Source organism: Haliotis asinina, chromosome 2, assembly GCF_037392515.1.
Source record: "Haliotis asinina isolate JCU_RB_2024 chromosome 2, JCU_Hal_asi_v2, whole genome shotgun sequence".
NCBI lineage: Eukaryota > Metazoa > Mollusca > Gastropoda > Lepetellida > Haliotidae > Haliotis > Haliotis asinina.
Window position 1 is genome coordinate 29,242,804 of NC_090281.1, and position 20,032 is coordinate 29,262,835.

At 40.0% G+C, this 20,032-nt stretch overlaps 1 protein-coding gene across 1 annotated transcript; it reads right to left on the reverse strand.

Moving 5' to 3' along the window:
- Window positions 1-1,215: 1,215 nt before the first annotated feature.
- Window positions 1,216-14,367, reverse strand: LOC137272435 (uncharacterized). The gene is made up of 3 exons (XM_067804815.1): window positions 14,318-14,367; window positions 2,958-3,406; window positions 1,216-2,271 (listed from the first exon to the last, which is right to left on the reverse strand). The coding sequence occupies exons 2-3, from the start codon at window positions 3,399-3,401 to the stop codon at window positions 2,263-2,265; spliced, it is 453 nt and encodes a 150-aa protein (XP_067660916.1). The 5' UTR covers window positions 3,402-3,406; window positions 14,318-14,367; the 3' UTR covers window positions 1,216-2,262.
- Between the last annotated feature and the right edge of the window lie 5,665 nt (window positions 14,368-20,032).

Here is a 20,032-nt window from a genome sequence, read left to right on the forward strand (position 1 = left end):
TACATATATAATGTAAAAAATGGAAATGTCAGCCGTTCAAGGGCATGGGTAACGTTCTAAAGCCTTGCTAAGAATGGTTGTTAGTCATCCGACTGCCACTGTATACTTGTAGCATTTTTCATTTAAGTAAAGTTTCCTTTTCACATGTACCTGCATGCTTAGGAAAATATCCTTGATAGAACAGGTTTTCAGCAACCCATGCTTGCTACAAAAGGCCACTATGCTTGTCGCAAAAGGCGACTAACGGGGTTAGGTGTTCAGGCTCGTCGACTTGGTTGACACATGTCATCGGTTCCCAAAGATGCTCGTGCTGTTGATCGCTGGATTGGCTGGTTGAGATTCGATGGTTTACACCCCGCCACCACGTGGCTGGAATGTAGCTGAATTCGGCGTAAAAGTCTACTCTCGTAGGAAAATATAACTGTTGTTCCAGTTCGAATGTATCGAAAAAGAGAAGATTCTTTTCACAAGTTGTAATTTCAGTCTAGCTACTTCGTCACCAATTTCAGACATTTTAACTGCGTCTCGAAGTATGAGTGGGTAAGTGTGGTTTTAGGACGCTTTTAGATATATTCCAGATAATAAGACGACGGGGACACGATGAATAGGCTTCAAATATTGTTCTCTTGTGGGGATTTTAACCGGGCCGATCCGCCATGAACGATCTCCACCACCACTCGTATTCCCTAACACAGAATCCATGCGATACCTAAAGCATGAAGCTTAAACTAACAGTCAAACCACTTTGACTCTACGAGCGGTAAAAGTCAGCATGATTTTCCATAGATTATAAAATGTATGAGTGAGGTTCTACATCACTTGTAGCTATATTCCAGCAATAACACAACGGGAGACACCAGACACCAGAATTGGGCTTCACATATCGTACCCTCGTTTATAAGCGCCATGCCAGTTCTGCGTGATTTGCTCCAACTTGCATCAATTCAGCTGACGGTTGTGACGATAGGAGATACAGAACATGGTTTCGTCCGTCTCAGTCCCTGTTCCATGATATACTGAGGGAAACAAATAAAGGAACACCACTTCATGCAAGGGTTCCTTTATTTATTTCCTGATTTACCTTGCTATTCAAACCTGGGCATGAAATCTGGAAAACATGAAGGTGACAGTGGGATTTTCCCGTGTTACCTTTTTTGGATCTCAACCACCCAGCCTATCATGCTAAAGTCATGAATGAGTCATGAAGTCTGTATCTCAAAGTTCACCAGAGCATCTTTTTATTTCGAAAGGATATATTTCTGTGAAATATATTTTTGGAACAGGACAGTGGCTCAAGAAAAGACGTGCATAAATGATTGCATTGTTTTACACACTTACATGTTTAGTCTGACTAGATATACCTGCTGTATATTACCCATCAAATTTCAACAGTTTCACATAGAAGATCTTAAATCTTAATCTTAAACACTAAGTGAAGACAGCTAAATATCCATTGTTATATGTCGTGTTTTAGAGGGGTTTGCAAGAGGAGGGATGTACAGTTGCTGTGTTTTTGTCTCACAGCAGTATTGACTACTGAGGTTCCGATTTCATTATTTACTGGTCAACTTGTGAACCATACTAAAGTTATGCATTTTCCCTGTGTCAGAACAGAACATCTACATTTAAACTTAGTCACTTCGTGAAGACTGGTATATATTCAGTGTTACTAGTCGTGTATTAGGGGTGTTTGTCACAGCTATATATATTGACTATCTATATAAAACATGTCAAAGTGAATTTATCTTTAATTAAGCAGCATTTCTTATTTCTTGAATACAGATTAAGGTATTCCAGAACTGATCTTTTGAAGATATTTTGTAACACTTCTCTGCATTCCTTCATTGTTTTGTCTGCTCCTTTGAAACGACGCTGTGACTTCCTGCAGCTTCCTGGCAAAATGTGCAGGTATGTTAAGGCTTTTCCTCAAGTATCGATGGAAGCATTGACACTTTATGAGGTATTTTCTTAACAGATACAGGTGAAGAAGGGGATGTAACTTAGCAGTTTCTTCCTTGGGATTCTGGAATAGATCAATAAGGAAATGTCGTATAAAATGCTCCAACTGGTAGGAAACACAAGTTTAGTTCACGTCACAAAAGGTATTCAGATGAGTTGGTCACCAGACTGTAAGTCACACTTAAGAAGGCAACGCGTTATCATCTTCTCTATTGTAAATTTAAATTCCTACACTAAGTTTGGTTGATGTTGTTGATGTTGTTGGTGGCGGTGGTGGTGGCAGTCATGGCGGCGGTAGTGTTGCTATTTCACCTGAAAACAAACACCGAAAAAAAAGAACAGGATGTAGAAACGCTAAAGGTGAAAATGTTTCTTAGTTTCATCCCATCGTTTTCATTGATATTGTCATCATTAAGATGATATCTTTACAGTCATTACATCATCACCAATTTTGTCAAAGATCTTTGTTACAACTTTTGTTGTTGTTTAGAATGTTTTTCATCGTAAACGAAGTTGTTCACTGGCTTCGTGATCATCCGCATTTAAATCAAAGCGTTATACTAACAAAATAGCCTTCGTGTTAAATCGTTCACTTATCACGTCTACATGACATTTGGATTCTATTCACGTGATGTAGGGTGCATTGGTGGTTTTAATTAACTAGGTTGCACTGTATCCAATCCTTTCTATAATGATCTTCTTAAAGTCGAAATGCATTGATTACTCCTCCATAGGGCATATGTACAAACCAGGTTGCCACTTTTGACGCCAGGCCTAAAACTACACAACGTCACACTACCGGATACCGGATCCATTTACTTTCAATATATCGTTACCTGTTTGCATAGCTACTTAATGTTCTATTGTAAATTGGTACATATATGCCTCCTTGGTTACCATTTTGACACTAGGCCCACAATTACACCACTTTTTACTGCCGGGTATCCATCTACTGCCAGTATATTTTTACCTGTTTGAATAGCTACTTAATGTTCAACCTTTGCCACCCTGTTCCCGGCAGTGGACCTCGCGAGACACGGGGATACTTGATCTATGTCCATTCCCGCGGGTGGATTCCTCGATTTGGGCAGAGGCTTTTCCTTGCCCGGTCCATACTTTTGTTTGATCTGCTCCATGGTCAGCCCGTGCAGATTCTGCAGCTTATTCTGCTTGACCACAGTGTCTGGTTGTCTGGTCGGCTTTCCCAGACTGTCCCGTTTGTCTGTAATGGAGAGTTGGGGAACACCCTCGGAGTTCTTGGAGAAGAGCAGCAATGCTGGGACACGGTTGGGTTTTTTAACAGCGCTCTCACTGCCGGAACTCCTGGAATGTCGAATGCCTGTTGGAGGTCTGAACTCGGCCTCAGTTCTTAAACCCGGAGGCGGGGGTCTTGCCTCCAACACCACTAGGTGTAGACAACAGAGGAAGATCACTGCCAGCATGTTGCCTGAAATGTCAAGATCAGTTGCACCAAAAATAGTATATTGCCCAGTGAGTGCATGAATCACTTGCAACCGTCAGTGTTGTTCTTGTAATTAACACAGAAACACTGGCCCTCTGGGAAATAATCAGGATGAATAATCGACACATTCCTATTAAAACCAAGTACAGTACACATAGCACATGCAATCAATACACTGATCAGTACCACCTTTACCAGAAGTATACAAAACTAGGAATCGCGTCAGTTTTCAAAGTCTAATAATGAAAGTCGGATTTACACCCACCCGAAACAAATAAGCGAAATATACACGATGCACAACCAACGTAATCCAGGCAGTTGTGTAGAAATGTCTGACTATAGTGAGCTCAACATAAACGTAACTTCAACCCTCACCAGCACCCTCATCTTTATGCTCCCAAGTGTTGTCACAATTGAGATCAGGGTATTATGCAGTCAGATAATAGCGCTCCAGCTCGGAGTGGGACTTTGTGTTCTACCTTTTTCTTTCATCCCAGTCAATGTCACCAGAACATGCTTTGTTGAAAACGCCACGTCACTGTTTGCCCACTGATTAGGAGTTGAGTTTCAACTGAAAATTAAGACGACAGGAAATAGGGGGCATGGTGTCGTCTGGCACACATTCCCTGTTCCAGGATATACTGAAGGAAACAAATAAGGCAACACCACTTCATGGCAGCGTTCCTATATTTATTCTCAGATTTCTGCTAGTTCGGATTCGTAAAATGTTCACATGGTGCAGGGTACATTGTTGTTTATTAACTAGATTGCACTGTATCCGTTCCCTCCAGGGACACCTGCAACACCACTAAGTGCAGACAACAGAGGAAGATCACAACCCGCATTTTGCCTGAAATATCAAGATTAGTCGTGTAGGAAATAACAACTCCAATGTCTTTTAACATTCACAATAAAAGTGTGATCATGAGTAATTCCTGTAAAAAAGCAGAATCCATTCATAAGTTATGAAGAAATAAATATTCAAGCTGAATGCTATCAACCACGTACACGTCAGTGAACAACTGATCCAAACGTTCATGATACAACAACATTTTTCAACTTTGGCATATGGCGATTGGCAAGGGTCATTAAAATGTAATTGGCCTAATATATTCTTGATGTCCAGTGCTTTAAAAACCTTCCATTTTATTTTGAAGGAACTAGTAGCAAAACCATATCCATAAATTTACATGTTGGGGTATAGTGGTTAACGACACATATAGTAGTCATCAAAACACATTGGGGAGAGTAGCTCTTAAAGGATTTGCAGAAATGAAAAACGATCTGTCATTTGGTACCTCTTGGATAATGGCATGTCTATAAATATGTTAAGTACAGTATTGGACGACTTCCCGTCAGAGATTCTGACTGTTTGATTTAGATGTTCAAAAACATTGTGTCCAGATATTTAATCTAACACTCTATTTTGGGAGAAGGTACTTGTATTGGAATATGACCATGTAGTATTTAGTTTGCACCCTCAACTTCATGTATGAATACGTTATGCCCTTATGATTACGTCATGTAAAAGGGGGATGGGTAGTGTCTTCAAAAGCCATGAACATGAAGGTGGTCACGTTAACAAGCCAGTGTAGTTTCAAATTGCTTGTCTAGGCACTTTAGTTTGATTCTGGCGGACTTCCACCTATCTCAAACACAGAAAATGTTTCCTGAGGTTTGTGGTGTATTTATTTCAGATTTTGTGTTTTGGGCTGTGATAACAAGATTAAAAAAGTCAAAAGGAATGGAGATTATAAGGCTGGAACATACCAAAGCCAATTTGCTTGAGGCTGAAAGATATGTAGACAAATAAAACAGCTGCACTTGTATCATTTCCTAGGTGATGCTAACTACGTTTTCATCGCTCCTCATAAGCATGACTGAGCATCTGTCTGCTTTTTCTCTTATGGTTGATGCTACGTTGACATGGGAGTAATCAGTTCTTCAAATGATAGTGATAGTTGCTGATAATGATCTTCAGTTACGATAAACACAGGTTAGTCAGTACCTCTTTCACTTCACCGGAGGTTACCTAATATGTGTATTGATATTTCAATATCAATTTGTTCATGATCATTTTACATTTTCGAAACATAACCCTTAGCAAACTTTCAGTGGTATATATTGTTACGAGTGAGTATTTTCTGTATATTTTGTTGTTAATTAAATAATAATTATAATGGGTCACATATCGTATAATAGATGACCCGCATTTTTAGGATTCTCGCAGCAGGCTTGTCTGGGAATTATCTGCCCTGGACTTCCTGTTTGTTTACTTCAGGGAGACTGTTTCGAGGGCATTCTACAGTGTTGGCGATGGCCGTTGGTGCTCGTAATTTCGTTAAATGACTGAAAGTATGTATAAAGGGTAGTTGCCATGTTCGGCGGACACATTTATATTCTCTGGAGTTACATCATCGCCAACAATCTGTCAACGCCTGAATCTACATTAACCGCCGTCAGACAGATCGCTGTGTTTACATTCTTCACAGTTGATTCTCTCTCACATTAAGACTTTGGTGAGTTTGCTATTTTATATCTTGTGACCCACTGCCTTAGATTTTTGTCTCACTTGTAATGTATTTGAGATCAGTATTGTGAAATTGACTTGTGATTTTGTATACCTTGCTCTCTTTGCTTATTAATAATACAATTTAAACGTTTATGACTTGTCTTTGTTCTGTTTTGCTGGTTCACAGGGGATTTCGTACTTTGTTTGTCACGGCAAATACTTAACCGTAACAAAATCAACACGTAGAGCTTGCCTGAACTAGACAAAAACCGACTGATCTACATCAAGATGCTACATTGACAAACGATCAGAAAAATCATATAGTTACCGTTGAATTTATATTTGTAATCGGTTATGAGCTTCAAGTGACTTGATCCTCTCCGGGTACACCCTTCATCAACCATGTTTGAAGGCTCTCCAAACCCTTATATTTTCGCTTTTTAACGCAGTATCGACAGGTTACGAATCTAAAACTGCCCTGCTTTAAAATGCCTTGTTACAATTTCGAACTTCTAATCATTTTCTTCCAAACCACAGAGGTTGATGACAACGAATCCTACTAAAAGTGTTCTATGTGGAACCTAAATGATATTATAAAGAATTTCGTTATTTGTTTTTATGCCTGGTATTGAATTAGAAATAGATCAGATTAGAAGTTTGGAACTTTCAGAAAACGTTCATTTTTAAAAGAAAATAACCATGACCTTATTTGAGCATTTCAACTTCAATACCTTAATATGTAATATGCTTGACATACACTGCACCTACCTGTTTGTATATACCTTGTATGTTGCATAAAAGTAAATATTGAAAATGTGACTTACAATTGCAGTAAAGTCCGGTTATACAGAATTCGAAGTGACCAATAACTTTGTTTGCATTTCGACCATTTAATATTTCATGTGTCTGGAAACGTCTAAAAAGTTCATTTGTATCGAGGTTCACTGTACTTACGTTTTAACGATACTCCCCTCAAAGGTTTATTTTCTCACATACTTGTGTTAGCCTTCAGTGTTCATTAATCAGTACATCACACAGACGGCTGAGTCGTCAGCTATGGGATATCCCTGCCCGAGATGCTATCAGCGCCCGAGTGTGACCAGGTCTACTTGACATGCTATTAGGTGTTTATGAACAGCATGGGATTAACTCCGCCCGAGATGCTATCAGCGCCCGAGTGTGACGAGGTCGACTTGACATGCTATTAGGTGTTTATGAACACCATGGGATTAACCCCGCCCGAGATGCTATCAGCGCCCGAGTGTGACCAGGTCTACTTGACATGCTATTAGGTGTTTATGAACAGCATGGGATTAACTCCGCCCGAGATGCTATCAGCGCCCGAGTGTGACGAGGTCGACTTGACATGCTATTAGGTGTTTATGAACACCATGGGATTAACCCCGCCCGAGATGCTATCAGCGCCCGAGTGTGACGAGGTCGACTTGACATGCTATTAGGTGTTTATGAAGGTCGTCTTCGCCAGTTGTCATTTCGTCATACCAATCCCGAATCGGCTGCACGGAGTAAACTGTACTTACGAAAAGCATGCATCCTATATTTCTATTGTGTAAACTTTGTTTTCATAGTTACGTGAACATTTGGCCATATACATTTCCTTTTTGGCTCGTTGGAGAGACTCTTTTCATAAGTTGTCTATTCAGTCAAGCTACTTCTGTGCCTGGATATGTCACTGCAACCGCGGCTCGGAGTAATATTGAGTGACAGTGATTTTAGGCCGCTTTTGAGAATATTCCGTCAATGAGACGACGTGGGCACTTGGAATAGGTTTCGTGCTTTGTTCTCTTGTGAGGAATCGAAACAGGTCGATTGAGTGAGTGAGTGAGTTAATATTTAGCGTCACATCGGCAATATTGCAGCCATATCGTGACGAGAACAATTTTAATTTATATCAAGATTAGAATAAATAAATTTAGAACATAAAAACCTGCCATCGAAGGACAGTAAAATACTAGACTATCACAGATATGAACATAAAACTAGCATGGAAAACTAAAATACTGTAATCAGGGAAGACAATACAATATAAAACACGGGCACCAACAACCAAGGGTAGATCACCATACTAGGGACCATGGGGACTTACATTACCTTTGCTACCTGCATGGATCCTAGCTGGATTTACATCATCTCCTCAGCTGCCAGCGACTGTGAGAAAATTTAGCCAAAATTTAAAATAACAAATATACTACGTTTAAAACCTTGGTACGTGAAAATTTTACTTTGAAAGTTCTGGGACTTACGTACCTTCTCAGGGGGACAATAATTTTTCAATACTTTAACCCCCTTTGAAGGCACAGCCACTAACGATCTCAGTTTGCCAATTTACACTACCAGTAATAAAATAACATTTATCTATTTACAAAACATATTGTTCAAAATTTATCCAACAATTCTATTTCTTTTAAGAAACCAATTATTAGATGATAATTTACTTTATTAAAAAGATTCTTAATTGTTTTGGCACTGAAATATTTATCCCTTGTTATAGAAAAATCAATGCAGTCAAGCAAGACATGCTTGACCGTGATTCTCTCATCACAAGGGATACAAAACGGAGGATCTTCGCCTTTTAACAAATACTCATGAGTGTATCTTGTATGACCAATGCGACATCGTCGCATAATGACCTCTTCGAATCTGGACAGACAACCCAAGTAAGTATAACAGATAGTTGGCTTGATTTGGTGTAATTTATTGATACCTACTTGAGTATCCGACTTCTTTTGCATAAGATGACGGATATAAGATCTAATAACAGCTTTGTAGTCAGAGTATGGAATTAAAAGTGGTGTTACAGATTTTTTCAGCGCTGCCTTAGCAGCAAGATCAGCCATCGCGTTACCAGAGATTCCAACATGGCTGGGTAACCAACAGAGGACGATGTCACATTGGCCAGTAGCAAGAGCATTATACAATTCAATAATGTCTAATAAAAGTGGATGCTTGCAAGACAGATTCTTAATAGCCTCAAGGCACGAAAGAGAGTCAGAAAAGATTATGTATCGTTTACATTTGGGGTGTCTATCAATGTACTTAAGAGCCGTCAGTATTGCGTTTGCTTCTGCAGTAAAAAATAGAGCTATTATCTGGTAAGCGAGAAGATATTGTTCTGGATTCAATGACAGTGGCACAAGCTACGGTGCCACCATCCTTGGATCCATCTGTAAATAAGGATTTGTATGTATTACATTTACTTTTTAGCTGATTAATTTCTTATTTATATTGTAATTCATTAGTTTCAGATTTTTTTAATGCTGTCAGTGTCAGGTCAACTTTGTGGCCTAACAAATTGCCAAGGAGGAGAGGAAAGCAGGCGGAAAGGGGCTATATTATCTAGTCGAATGCCTGCAGCAGAAAGGAAAGGTTTGACTCTTATGCCAAGAGGCGGAACAAGAGAAGGTTTCTTGGTGTACAAATCTGCATAGAGAGGATTAAAAACACATTTATATGCAGGATTTGATTCGTTAGCGTAGAGTTTTGTAACATATTGTAAAGCTAATTTTACACGCCGATGGAAAAGAGATGGCTCATCGGCTTCAACATAGAGACTGTCAACAGGAGAAGTTCTGAAAGACCCAAGACAAAGTCTCAGACCTTGGTGGTGGACAGAATCCAATAGTTTTAGATTGCTTTTGCAGGCTCCACCATATACAATGGAGCCATAATCAAAGTTTGGATCTGATGAGTGATTGATACAGATGTAGCAGGGTAGCTTGATCTCCTCCCCACTTTGAACCAGACACGACTTTCAACAAGTCAAGCGCCTTCAGGCATTTATGCTTCAGGTATTTAATATGTGGTAAGAAAGTCAGATGAGAGTCAAAAATAAGTCCCAAGAATTTGGCCTCCTTTACAACCTTGATGGGAGTGCCATTTAAAAATAGTTCTGGGTCTTTGTGTGGTTTATATTTCCTACAGAAATGTATACAATTTGTTTTGGAATTAGAAAATTTAAAGCCGTTTTCAAGACACCATTTATGGATTTTATTGAGACATAATTGTAGTTGCCTCTCTATTGTATGCATATTTTTACCACGACAAGAAACATTAAAATCGTCCACGAAAAGTGATCCATCAACTAAATGACTTAAAACCCTTGAAAGGCTGTTTATTTTAATACTAAATAATGTCACAGAAAAAATACTGCCTTGTGGGACACCCTGATCTTGGTTGTAATGATCAGACAGGGTAGAACCCACTCGGACTTGAAAGTGTCTGTCGTTTAAAAAGTTAGATATAAAATGAGGCAAACGTCCCCGTAAACCGAAATCATGTAAATCTCTTAAGATACCATGTTTCCATGTGGTGTCGTTCGCCTTTTCCAGATCAAAAAAAGATAGATAGATGTTGTTTATTGATTAGAGCGTTCTTCACAAATGACTCTAAACGCACCAGGTGATCAACGGTACTTCTGTTTTTACGGAAACCACACTGGATATCGGTTATAAGGTTATTGGTTTCCAAGTACCATACAAGTCGATTATTTATTATGCGTTCCATGGTTTTGCAAACGCAGCTTGTGAGAGAAATTGGTCGGTAATTTGAAGGATCGGTATGATCACGTCCGGGTTTAGGTATTGGGACTACTATTGCTTCTCGCCATGATGATGGAAATTTTCCTGATGTCCAAATGTCATCAAAAATATTTAAAAGGGTTTCTAAACAGGATTCTGGTAAGTGCTTCAGGAGTTGATAATGTATATCATCAGCTCCTGTAGCAGTATCATGAGCCTGCTCAAGAGCAGTATGAAGCTCGTGAATAGAGAATAGTTCATTATAATCTTCTCCATTATCAGAATTGAAATTTATAGCTTTCTTTTCATGTTGATTTTTATATTTTTGAAATTCAGGTACATAATTTGAAGAAGATGAGTGTTTGGCCAGGGTTTCTCCAAGTTTATTTGCAATATCTGATTTATTTGTCAGTAGTTGGTCCCCATCTTGGAGGTGGTGAATGCTAGATTTAGTGCCCTTACCTTTGATTTTCTGAATCATGTTCCATACCTTTGATATCGGCGTACGTGCATTGATCTTTGATCCATACATTCGCCAAGAATGGCGTTTACTTTGCTTGAAAGTACGTCGTGCTTTAGCATTTAGAATTTTAAATTTATACAAATTGTGGACCAGAGGATGGCGACGGAAATAATGTTCAGCTTTTTTCCGAGCCTTTCTAGCCTGTTTGCAATTATCACTGAACCACGGTTTTCTAATGTGTGGAAGTACAGAGGACATAGGAATACATTGTTTGGCTACGTTATTCAATTCATCAGAAAAACACTTTGCGGCGTCAGCAACATCAACAAAAAGTTCAGGTTTAGGTTTGTCAGCACAAAGGGTTTCAAATAAAGGCCAGTTAGCCTTCTTAAAATTCCATCGGGATGATGGAGGAACATCAGAGGGGGTTACCGGTGTTAGAATTGTTGGAAAGTGATCACTTCCACAGAGGTCGTCATGGACGCACCAGTCAAATTCATTCAAGAGATTTGAGTCAGTGAGTGACAAATCGAGATTAGAATATGTACCAGTACCAGGATGTAAATACGTGTGTGAACCATCGTTATAAATGCATAAGTCATTATTTGAAATAAAGTCCTCAAGTAATTTACCTTTATTGTTGGTGTGGTCACTGCCCCAAAGTGGGTTGTGGCCATTTAAATCGCCCATTATGATGCATGGTTTGGGAAGCTGATCATAAAGTGCTTGAAGATCAGCTAGCTGAAGCGTCAATGTTGGAGGAATGTAAAGTGAGCACAAGGTAAAAACAACGTGCATAGTTATCCGAACTGCGACAGCCTGAAGACTGGTATGAAGCAACACAGGACTGTGGATCACACCCTGCTTTACTAGAACAGAAGATCCACCAGTAGCCTTAGTCCCTGGTGGAGAGAATGAATGGTAAGTATTGTACTGACGTAAAACAAAGTTGTCAGTTTCTTTTAAATATGTCTCCTGGAGACATATTGCTGACGGCTTATAATCTTGTATTAGTAAGTGTAAATCATTAAAATTGGTCCTGAGGCCTCTGCAATTCCACTGAATTAACGAACTGGAAACGCTCATGTGACAGGAGGTTGCACGGGAGATCTATTTTTCCCTTTTCTAGGCGACTTACTTCTATTGCGCCGAGGGGGGAGAGGAGAGACATCCATGTCCTCCAAACAGTGAAACCTATTATGTATCCGTATAGGATCACGCTGACCCTTCGGTACACGATCTGATTTATCTTGCTTTGTGTTGGTCGTCTTCACAACAGGAGATGGTTGTGATACCGATGTAGGGGCCAATGGCGACGTTGGTATCATTGTAGATTGATCTTCAGTTTGTGATGAAGAAGAACATGATGTTTTTTGAAGACGTTTAGTCTGAACTGGAGTCGAGGACTCTAGCCACGTGTATTCGGTCTGGCAAGCTACCGAATGACATGAAACAGGTCTGGAAACATTTTGGACTGAGGCAGAAGCAGTAGCCGCATAAGATGGCCCTGGTTTTTCAAGAGCAAGAACATACGCCTTCGCTTCTGAAAAGGTGATATTGCGGTCATGTTTCAGTTTTGAAATTTTGTTTTGAAATGCCCACGCAGGACAGTCTCTGGAAGATGAGGGGTGATTCCCTGAGCAGTTAACACATGAAGGAGGTTTATCACAGAGATTACTGTCTTCACATTTGCCACCACAGCGATGACAGGCAGCTGGGTTATGGCATGATTTTGAGCCATGACCATACGTTTGACACCTGTAGCACCTAAGGGGATTTGGGATGTAAGAATCCACCCTTAAATGACAGTATCCAGCTTTTAGTGATTCTGGGCGTTTAGGAAGAGCGAATGTAAATAAATACGTGTTGGTCTTAATAATTTCTTTGTTTCGTTTTGATGTAAAACGTTTAACAGCTGTAACTCCTTGTGAGCTTAATTCCGAAAGAATGTCATCTTCATCCATGTCTGAAAGACAACGACTTACATCTCGGACAATACCTTTACTGCTGTTGAGAGTCCTGTGAGGGGAAACCGTTACAGGAACATTCGCCAAAGACCTTGTTGATAGTAGGATTTGTGATTGAATCTGCTTTTTGCATTCAATCAGTAGACAGCCAGAACGGAGCTTTTTAATTTCTTTCACGTCACCTGCCAGACCTCCAATACCTTTTGCGATAGCAAACGGATTCAGTTTCAGTGGACCATCATTTGGTGAAGACATGACTAAGAAACGAGACCAATTTTCAGAATTACCAACGGCAGTAGGAGTCTCATCTTCAGAGGATAATGAATCATCAGATTCATACGATCTTTTTTGAGTGGGGGTGCCATGGTTGTATTAAATATAGTTCGCCCTCCTAGCTCCCCACCCACCATGGAGTGTCAACAAGGACGATGCCTTATGTCCATGGACCTCCAACAGACGGCACCAGGGATACCAGGAGGGTATACTCAAGCAGGAGAATATCTTGAAAAGATACGTCCTACCAGATTGGCCCATGAGCCATCGCCTTCTGGGCATAAGACTCTAGGCAAGTTCGGAACATCATAAATCGAAATCAAAAAGTTTGAAATGAACAATTAGGCCAAGACTCAAAATAACACAGTTCCAAAATAAATTTGTGCAATGACATATATAAATGTAATCCATGCACAGGGCTTGGCATGACCAGCCGATTGGTCGAACCGGGCCCATTCGACCACCCGTCTAGGCGAAGTCAGGGCCAAAGTGGTGTGTTGAGCAACAGTAACACGGTTGCAGGCCCCTATTGCTCTCAACCACCAGGATCCCTTCCTCCGCCGACACAGGGCCGCAACCCACGGCAAACGGGTTGGTGGACCAAATATCCCCCCGGGTCCACTACCGGGGTGTTGGCGAGCTCTTGGCGTAACCCAGCACCCACCACGAGGAGGTGGCTCGCCACGGGTGCCACAGGTCGATTGAATAATAGATAAATGATTGAATAGTAGATATATGTTCGTTATGGTGTTGGTTGTGGCTGGCAACGTAATGAGCTGCCGCAGAAAATCAAGTTAGGTAAACTCGTCTTACATTGAATGTAACTGTAGAGCTGATAATCACTGAAAGCGGTTACTATTCGAAATGAACCGGCCACATACATTTCCTTTTTTCCCCGTTGGTGTAATGAGTTGAGAATGTCACTAGTTGTCGAGTTATTCACCAAATGTCACTTACCTTAAAATATCTGAGCACACATTCATCATGGGCATCGTGTTAAAGAAAGGCAGCGCTAGGTTTTAAGGAAACATGGTCAGTTTTAATTACTGGATGAATGTACATTTAGAAGAATAAATATCTTAAGCAATCAATATATCACGTCAGTTTTCCAAATCTTACAGCGAAAATCCGATTTATACTCACAACAAACGAAACATGCACGATGTTCACAAGCAACGACATACAGACATAGAATGTCTAGCTATTGTGAGATCAACATAAATATCACCCCACACCAGCTCCCCACCTTCATGCTCCCTTCCCCTCCTTAGCGTGACGGTCATTCCAGGTGTTGGTTCCATTGAAATCCGGGTATTGTGCAAGCAGATAACAATAATGCAGCTCGAAATTGGATATTGCTTTCTACTTTTGTGTTTGTTTACTGTCCATGTCAGAACAGCCGCTGATGGAAAAACATGCTTTGTTGAAAACGCAACGTCACTGTTTTTCCCACTGATGTAGGTTTTAAGTTTCAGCTGAAGACAGAGACAATAGGAAACACTGCGCATGGTGTCGTCTGTCTCACAGTCCCTGTTCCTTTAAATACTGAGGGAAACAAATAAGGGAATACCACTGAACGGGGTGTCCGTTTATTTGTTTTCGTGTTTCCTAGCACAGTGCTACTCAAACCTGGTGATGATAATTGGAAAAATCAAAGCAAAACTGGAATTTTCTTGAATTCCTTTATTGGTTTCTTTCAGTGCATGTTCCCACTCGCCCAACCTGTAATGCTGTAGTCATGAATGAATCAAGTCTACATCTACAATTTCACTTCAATCGTTGATATAAGCCAATCAGTGCGGGAAGTCGGGATTTGATTAATGTAGAGGTTCTTCATGACAGAATGTTGTTGAAGTACTTTTTCAAGTGTTCATTTATTGGATGATCCTGTGGTGATGGACGACAAGACTAATGATGAAAGTAGGGAATCTCACAGCAGCTTTTATCATTAGTTGTTGGATAGAATTTTGTTAATGGTGATGTACTGCTGGACGGTACAGCGATGGGAGTAAACCGGGTGACGTTATTCACCAAATCCGCTCACAGTCTGTGAGTTGGAGAGAAGCTTTCTGCATCGTGTGTACATGCACTGTGTGGAGCAGCAATCCAATCGACTCCTTAGCCTGGATGAGATCGGCTGGTCGTAAATGTGAAACTGAGACCTTCCTTTTTCCTGCCCAGGACCAGTCACTTTTCACTCGCAATCGCTTAAATGTGTTTCTGAAAGAAAAAAATACATAAACTGTCCATTGTGTAATAAATTTATAGAGGCTGCCCAACACCTTGTCAGTGGATGCCCTTCCTTGGCTCAAACAGCATGTATCTTAAACGACATGATGGCGTAGCTCGTTGTTTCTGCTATCGTCTTTGCCATGCCTGTAGCTTTGACTCCGAGGTCTATCCACGGTACCGGTGCAACCCTCAACATGTCCAGGGCGTTCTGGCATTTTCTTCCCCTTTTGAGCAATGTCATTGGCAAGGTTCAGGAAAAGCATGCCACGTGTGCGATCTCGCGTTTTGGAATGTCTTGCATCTTAATTATGCTGTTTTCCCATTGTTCTCGGTGCCCTTGGTTTGGTAACTCCTGAGCTCTTGGTGTCGACGTTCGAGTTATAATTCATATGTGAAACCTACAAAACGGTCATTTATCAATATCTAGTCACCGAGTAAGTGTCAGAAATAGGAGTTTCCCCCCAAACAGGTTCATTTGTTAATATACGTGTCTACGTCGATAGCAGTCTTTGAAATACTGAAGGTTTAGGTTCTGCACACAACTGCTGTACCTGCGTCGAATACGTTGTCATCAAATACGTTGTCATCGAATATGTTGTCATCAAATACGTTGCCATCAAATATGTTATCGTCGAATACATATTCATTAAAAACGTAGTAATCAAAATGTTGTCATCGAATACGTTGTCATCATAGAATACATTGTCATCAAATACCGTATCATAAAATACGATTACCTCTTTGTTTCTGTACACAATTTTGCAAGACAAGTTAGTGTGTGTGTGTGTGTGTGTGTGTGTGTGTGTGTGTGCCTGTGCGTGTATCAAATGTCCTTAAGAAATAAGGAACGTGATCCATTCTACTATGCAAAATGTACATTGTTGCCATCTTCAACCAGGATGGTAACCTGTCGTACGCTGGACCCTTTTGGAAATACGAAACGGTAATTCCCACATGACTGATAAGTGTTATATACTGTAGTCAACAATTCCAATCATATAATGTTGAAAATGGAAATATCAGCCGTTCGAGGGCATGGTTTACGTTCTAATGTCTTGCCAAAAATGAGTTGTGAGTCATCCGACTTCAACAGAATGTAAACGTGTAGCATTTTTCTGTTGAGTATTTTTTTCACATGTATCTGTATGCTTAGGAAAATATCCGTGATAGAACATGTTTTCAGCAACCCATGCTTGCCACAAAAGGCCACTCTGCTTGTCGTAAAAGGCGACTAACGGGATTAGGTGATCAGGCTCCCTAACTTGGTTGACACATGTCATCGGTTCCCAAAGATGCTGATGGTGCTGATCACTGGATTGTCTGGTTCAGACTCGATTATTTACAGACTGTCACCATACAGCTAGAGTATTGCTGAATTCGGCGTAAAAGTCAACTCACTCAGGAAAATATAACAGTTGGTCCTTTTTGAAAAAGTATTGAACAAGAGAAGATTCTTTGCACAAGTTGCAATTTTAGTCTAGATGTTTCGTTACCAATTTAAGACAATGAAACAGCGTTTCGGAGTTAGCTTGAGTGAGTGTGGTTTTAGACCGCTTTTAACAAAATTCCAACAAGAGGACAACGGGGACACGATGGATAGGCTTCAAGTATTGTTCTCTTGTGGGGCTTTGAGTGTGAGTGAGTTAATATTTAACGTCACATCGGCAATATTTCAGCCACAACGTGACGAGAACAATGAAAAAGACAATATGGACATTACAAAACCTGTCAACGAAGGACAGTAAATCAACTAGAATATCACAATTTCAAATTAGCATGGAAAGTTAAAACTAATATCACTATTTAGACAATACAATATAAAAACGGGCTATAGATCTCCAACAACCGAAGGTAGATCACCATACTAGGGACCATGGGGACTTACAGTACCTTTGCTACTTGCATAGACCCTAGTTGGATTGACATCATGCCTTCAGCCGCTGGAGAGTGTATGAAATACTAGCCATAAATTGAAATAACACAAATACTACGATTAAAAACATAGTAGACTTAAATTTACATCGAATGTTTTTGGTCTTACGTACCCTTTCAGGAGGACAATAATTTTACAATACTTCAACCCCCTTTGAGGGTACAGCCACTAACAATTTTAGTTACTAATTTAAACTACCAATCATTAAAATATATCTTTCTACAGAAACATATTGCTCAAAATTCAACTATGAAATCGATTTCCTTTAAAAAAAGCAGTGATTAAATGACAACTAACGGTGGTAAAAAGGTCCTTGATAGTTTTGACATTGAAATGTTTATCCCTTGTGATGGAGAATTCAACACAGTCAAGCAGGATATGCTTGACCGTGACTCTCTCATCACAAGGGATGCAAAACGGAGGACCTCACTCATGTGGGGCTTTGAACAGGGCCGAACAACCATAAACGACCTTTCAGTACTAAGTCTTGAAACAATTAAGTCGCAGAAAATATCATGGATCAGAAGATTATTCGTAAATGACACGACATACAAACAAATTATACGACGTCACAGGGTGCTCCACCAACACTCGTGAAGGAAAAGAGCGAGTTGGATTGAACGAGACATATTCCCTAACACAATCGTTGCGATACGAAAAGTTTGAAACTTCAACTAAAAGTGAACCAGTTTGACTCTACGAGCGGTAGAAGTTAGGATTTATGTTATGGAAAGCAGGGATGGAAGAAGTCACCATAGTTTTCCATACAACATAAAATGTATGAGTGAGGTTTTACGTCACTTGTAGCAATATTCAAACAATATCCCGGGGGAGGACACCAGAAACTGGCTTCACGCAGCCATTGCACCAGAATCTCTTTCGTAGAGAACGAGCAGTGTAACCACTAGACCACCTGGACAGAGAGGACATACAATGCAGTGAGTGAGTGAGTAGAGTCATTAACTACATGTTTAATTTATAAAACTTGTACGTAACTGACATTAAATAAGCAAGATACAGATGTAATGTGTTTGAAATAATAATTTATCACCATTCAGGTGATACGCATGAACATACGCCAGAATCATTAGTATGAGTAACATCAACAACATGTCATCAAGAGTCATTTTTCAGCTTTTCGTATGTTCATTTTCAGACACGACAATTAGTTGTCAATTCACCGTGCAGTTACTTGAGAGACACAATAAATTTGTTTGACATAGCATCTCAAGCAGACTTATATTCTTTCGGTTCTTAACAAAATGAAATTCTGCCCACTCCGTGGAGATTGAAGAATAGTCAGTATATAAGTCCTGTTTTAGACGGGTTTGCTAGGTGAGAGGTCTGCAGTTTGTCTGCAGTCTTTTTGTCTTACAGCAATATCGTCTACCTATAGAAACAAAAGCATAGAAAAGCGAAGCTGAATTTATTATCTTTAATTAAGCAGTATTTCTTATTCCTTCAATAAAGATTAAGATATTCCGGAACTGTTTATTCGAAAATATTTTATAACTGTTCTTTACATTCCTTCAGATTTGTTCTACTTCTTTGAAACAATGCTGTGACTTGGCGAAATGTGCAGGTATGTTATAGCTTTTCCTCAAGTCACTTTATGAGATATTTCCTCAACAGATACAGGGGAAGTCGAGACATATGAAATTAAAACGGTATGCAACAAAGTTGTTTATATGTTGGGATTCTGGAATAGATCTATAAGGAAATGCCAAATAAAATGTTCCAACTGTTCGCAAACACAGATTTTGTACACGTCACAACAGGTATTCAGATGAGTTGGTCACCAAGCTATAGGAATCACATAAGAAGGCAACGCGTTATTATCTTATCTATTGTAAATTGGTGCATGTGTGCAACCCAGGTTACCATTTCGATGCTAGACCCACAATTACACTACTTCATGCTGCCGGGTATCCATCTACTGCCAGTATATTTTTACCTATTTGAATAGCTACTTAATGTTCAACATTTGCCACCCTGTTTCCGACGGTGGACTTTACGAGAGCTGGGGAGGCTTGATCTGTGTCCATTCCCGCGGTTGGATTTCTGTCTAGATTCGGGAGATTATTTTGCTTGACCACAGTGTCTGGTTGTCTACTTGGCTTTCCCAGAATATCCCATATGTCCTTAATGAAGAGTTGGGCAACACCCTTAACGTTCTTGGAGATGAGCAGGAACTGTGGGACATGGTTGCGGTTTTTAACAACATCCTCACTGCCTGAGCTCCTGGAATGTCGAATGGCTCCTGGGGGTACGAATCCGGCCTGAGTTCTAAAGCCCTTGACCGGGAAAAGTGCTTGCAACACCACCAGGTGTAGACAGCAGAAGATCACAACCCGCATGTTGCCTGAAATGTCAAGATCCGTCGTGTAGGACATGACAACTCCATTGTCTAATAACATTCTAAGTAAAAGTGATCAGGAGTAATTAAACAACAGCTATTCCTGTAATAATGTAGAATCTAATATTTGTGATCAGGTTATTAGTTTCAATATACCAAACTAATATATTTTCACCATACGTTCCATTGTTTTACAAACAAAGTTAGTGAGAGATACTGGTCTGTAATTCGACGGATCTGTATGATCTCGGCCAGGTTTTGGTATTGGAACTACAATAGCATTAGACCATGAAGGAAGAAAGTTTCCATATTCTATCAAATATATCTAAAAGTGTGA

Coding starts and splice junctions, on each gene's coding strand:
- LOC137272435 (XM_067804815.1), bottom strand. CDS start 3,401: ATGCTGGCAGTGATCTTCCTCTGTTGTCTACACCTAGTGGTGTTGGAG.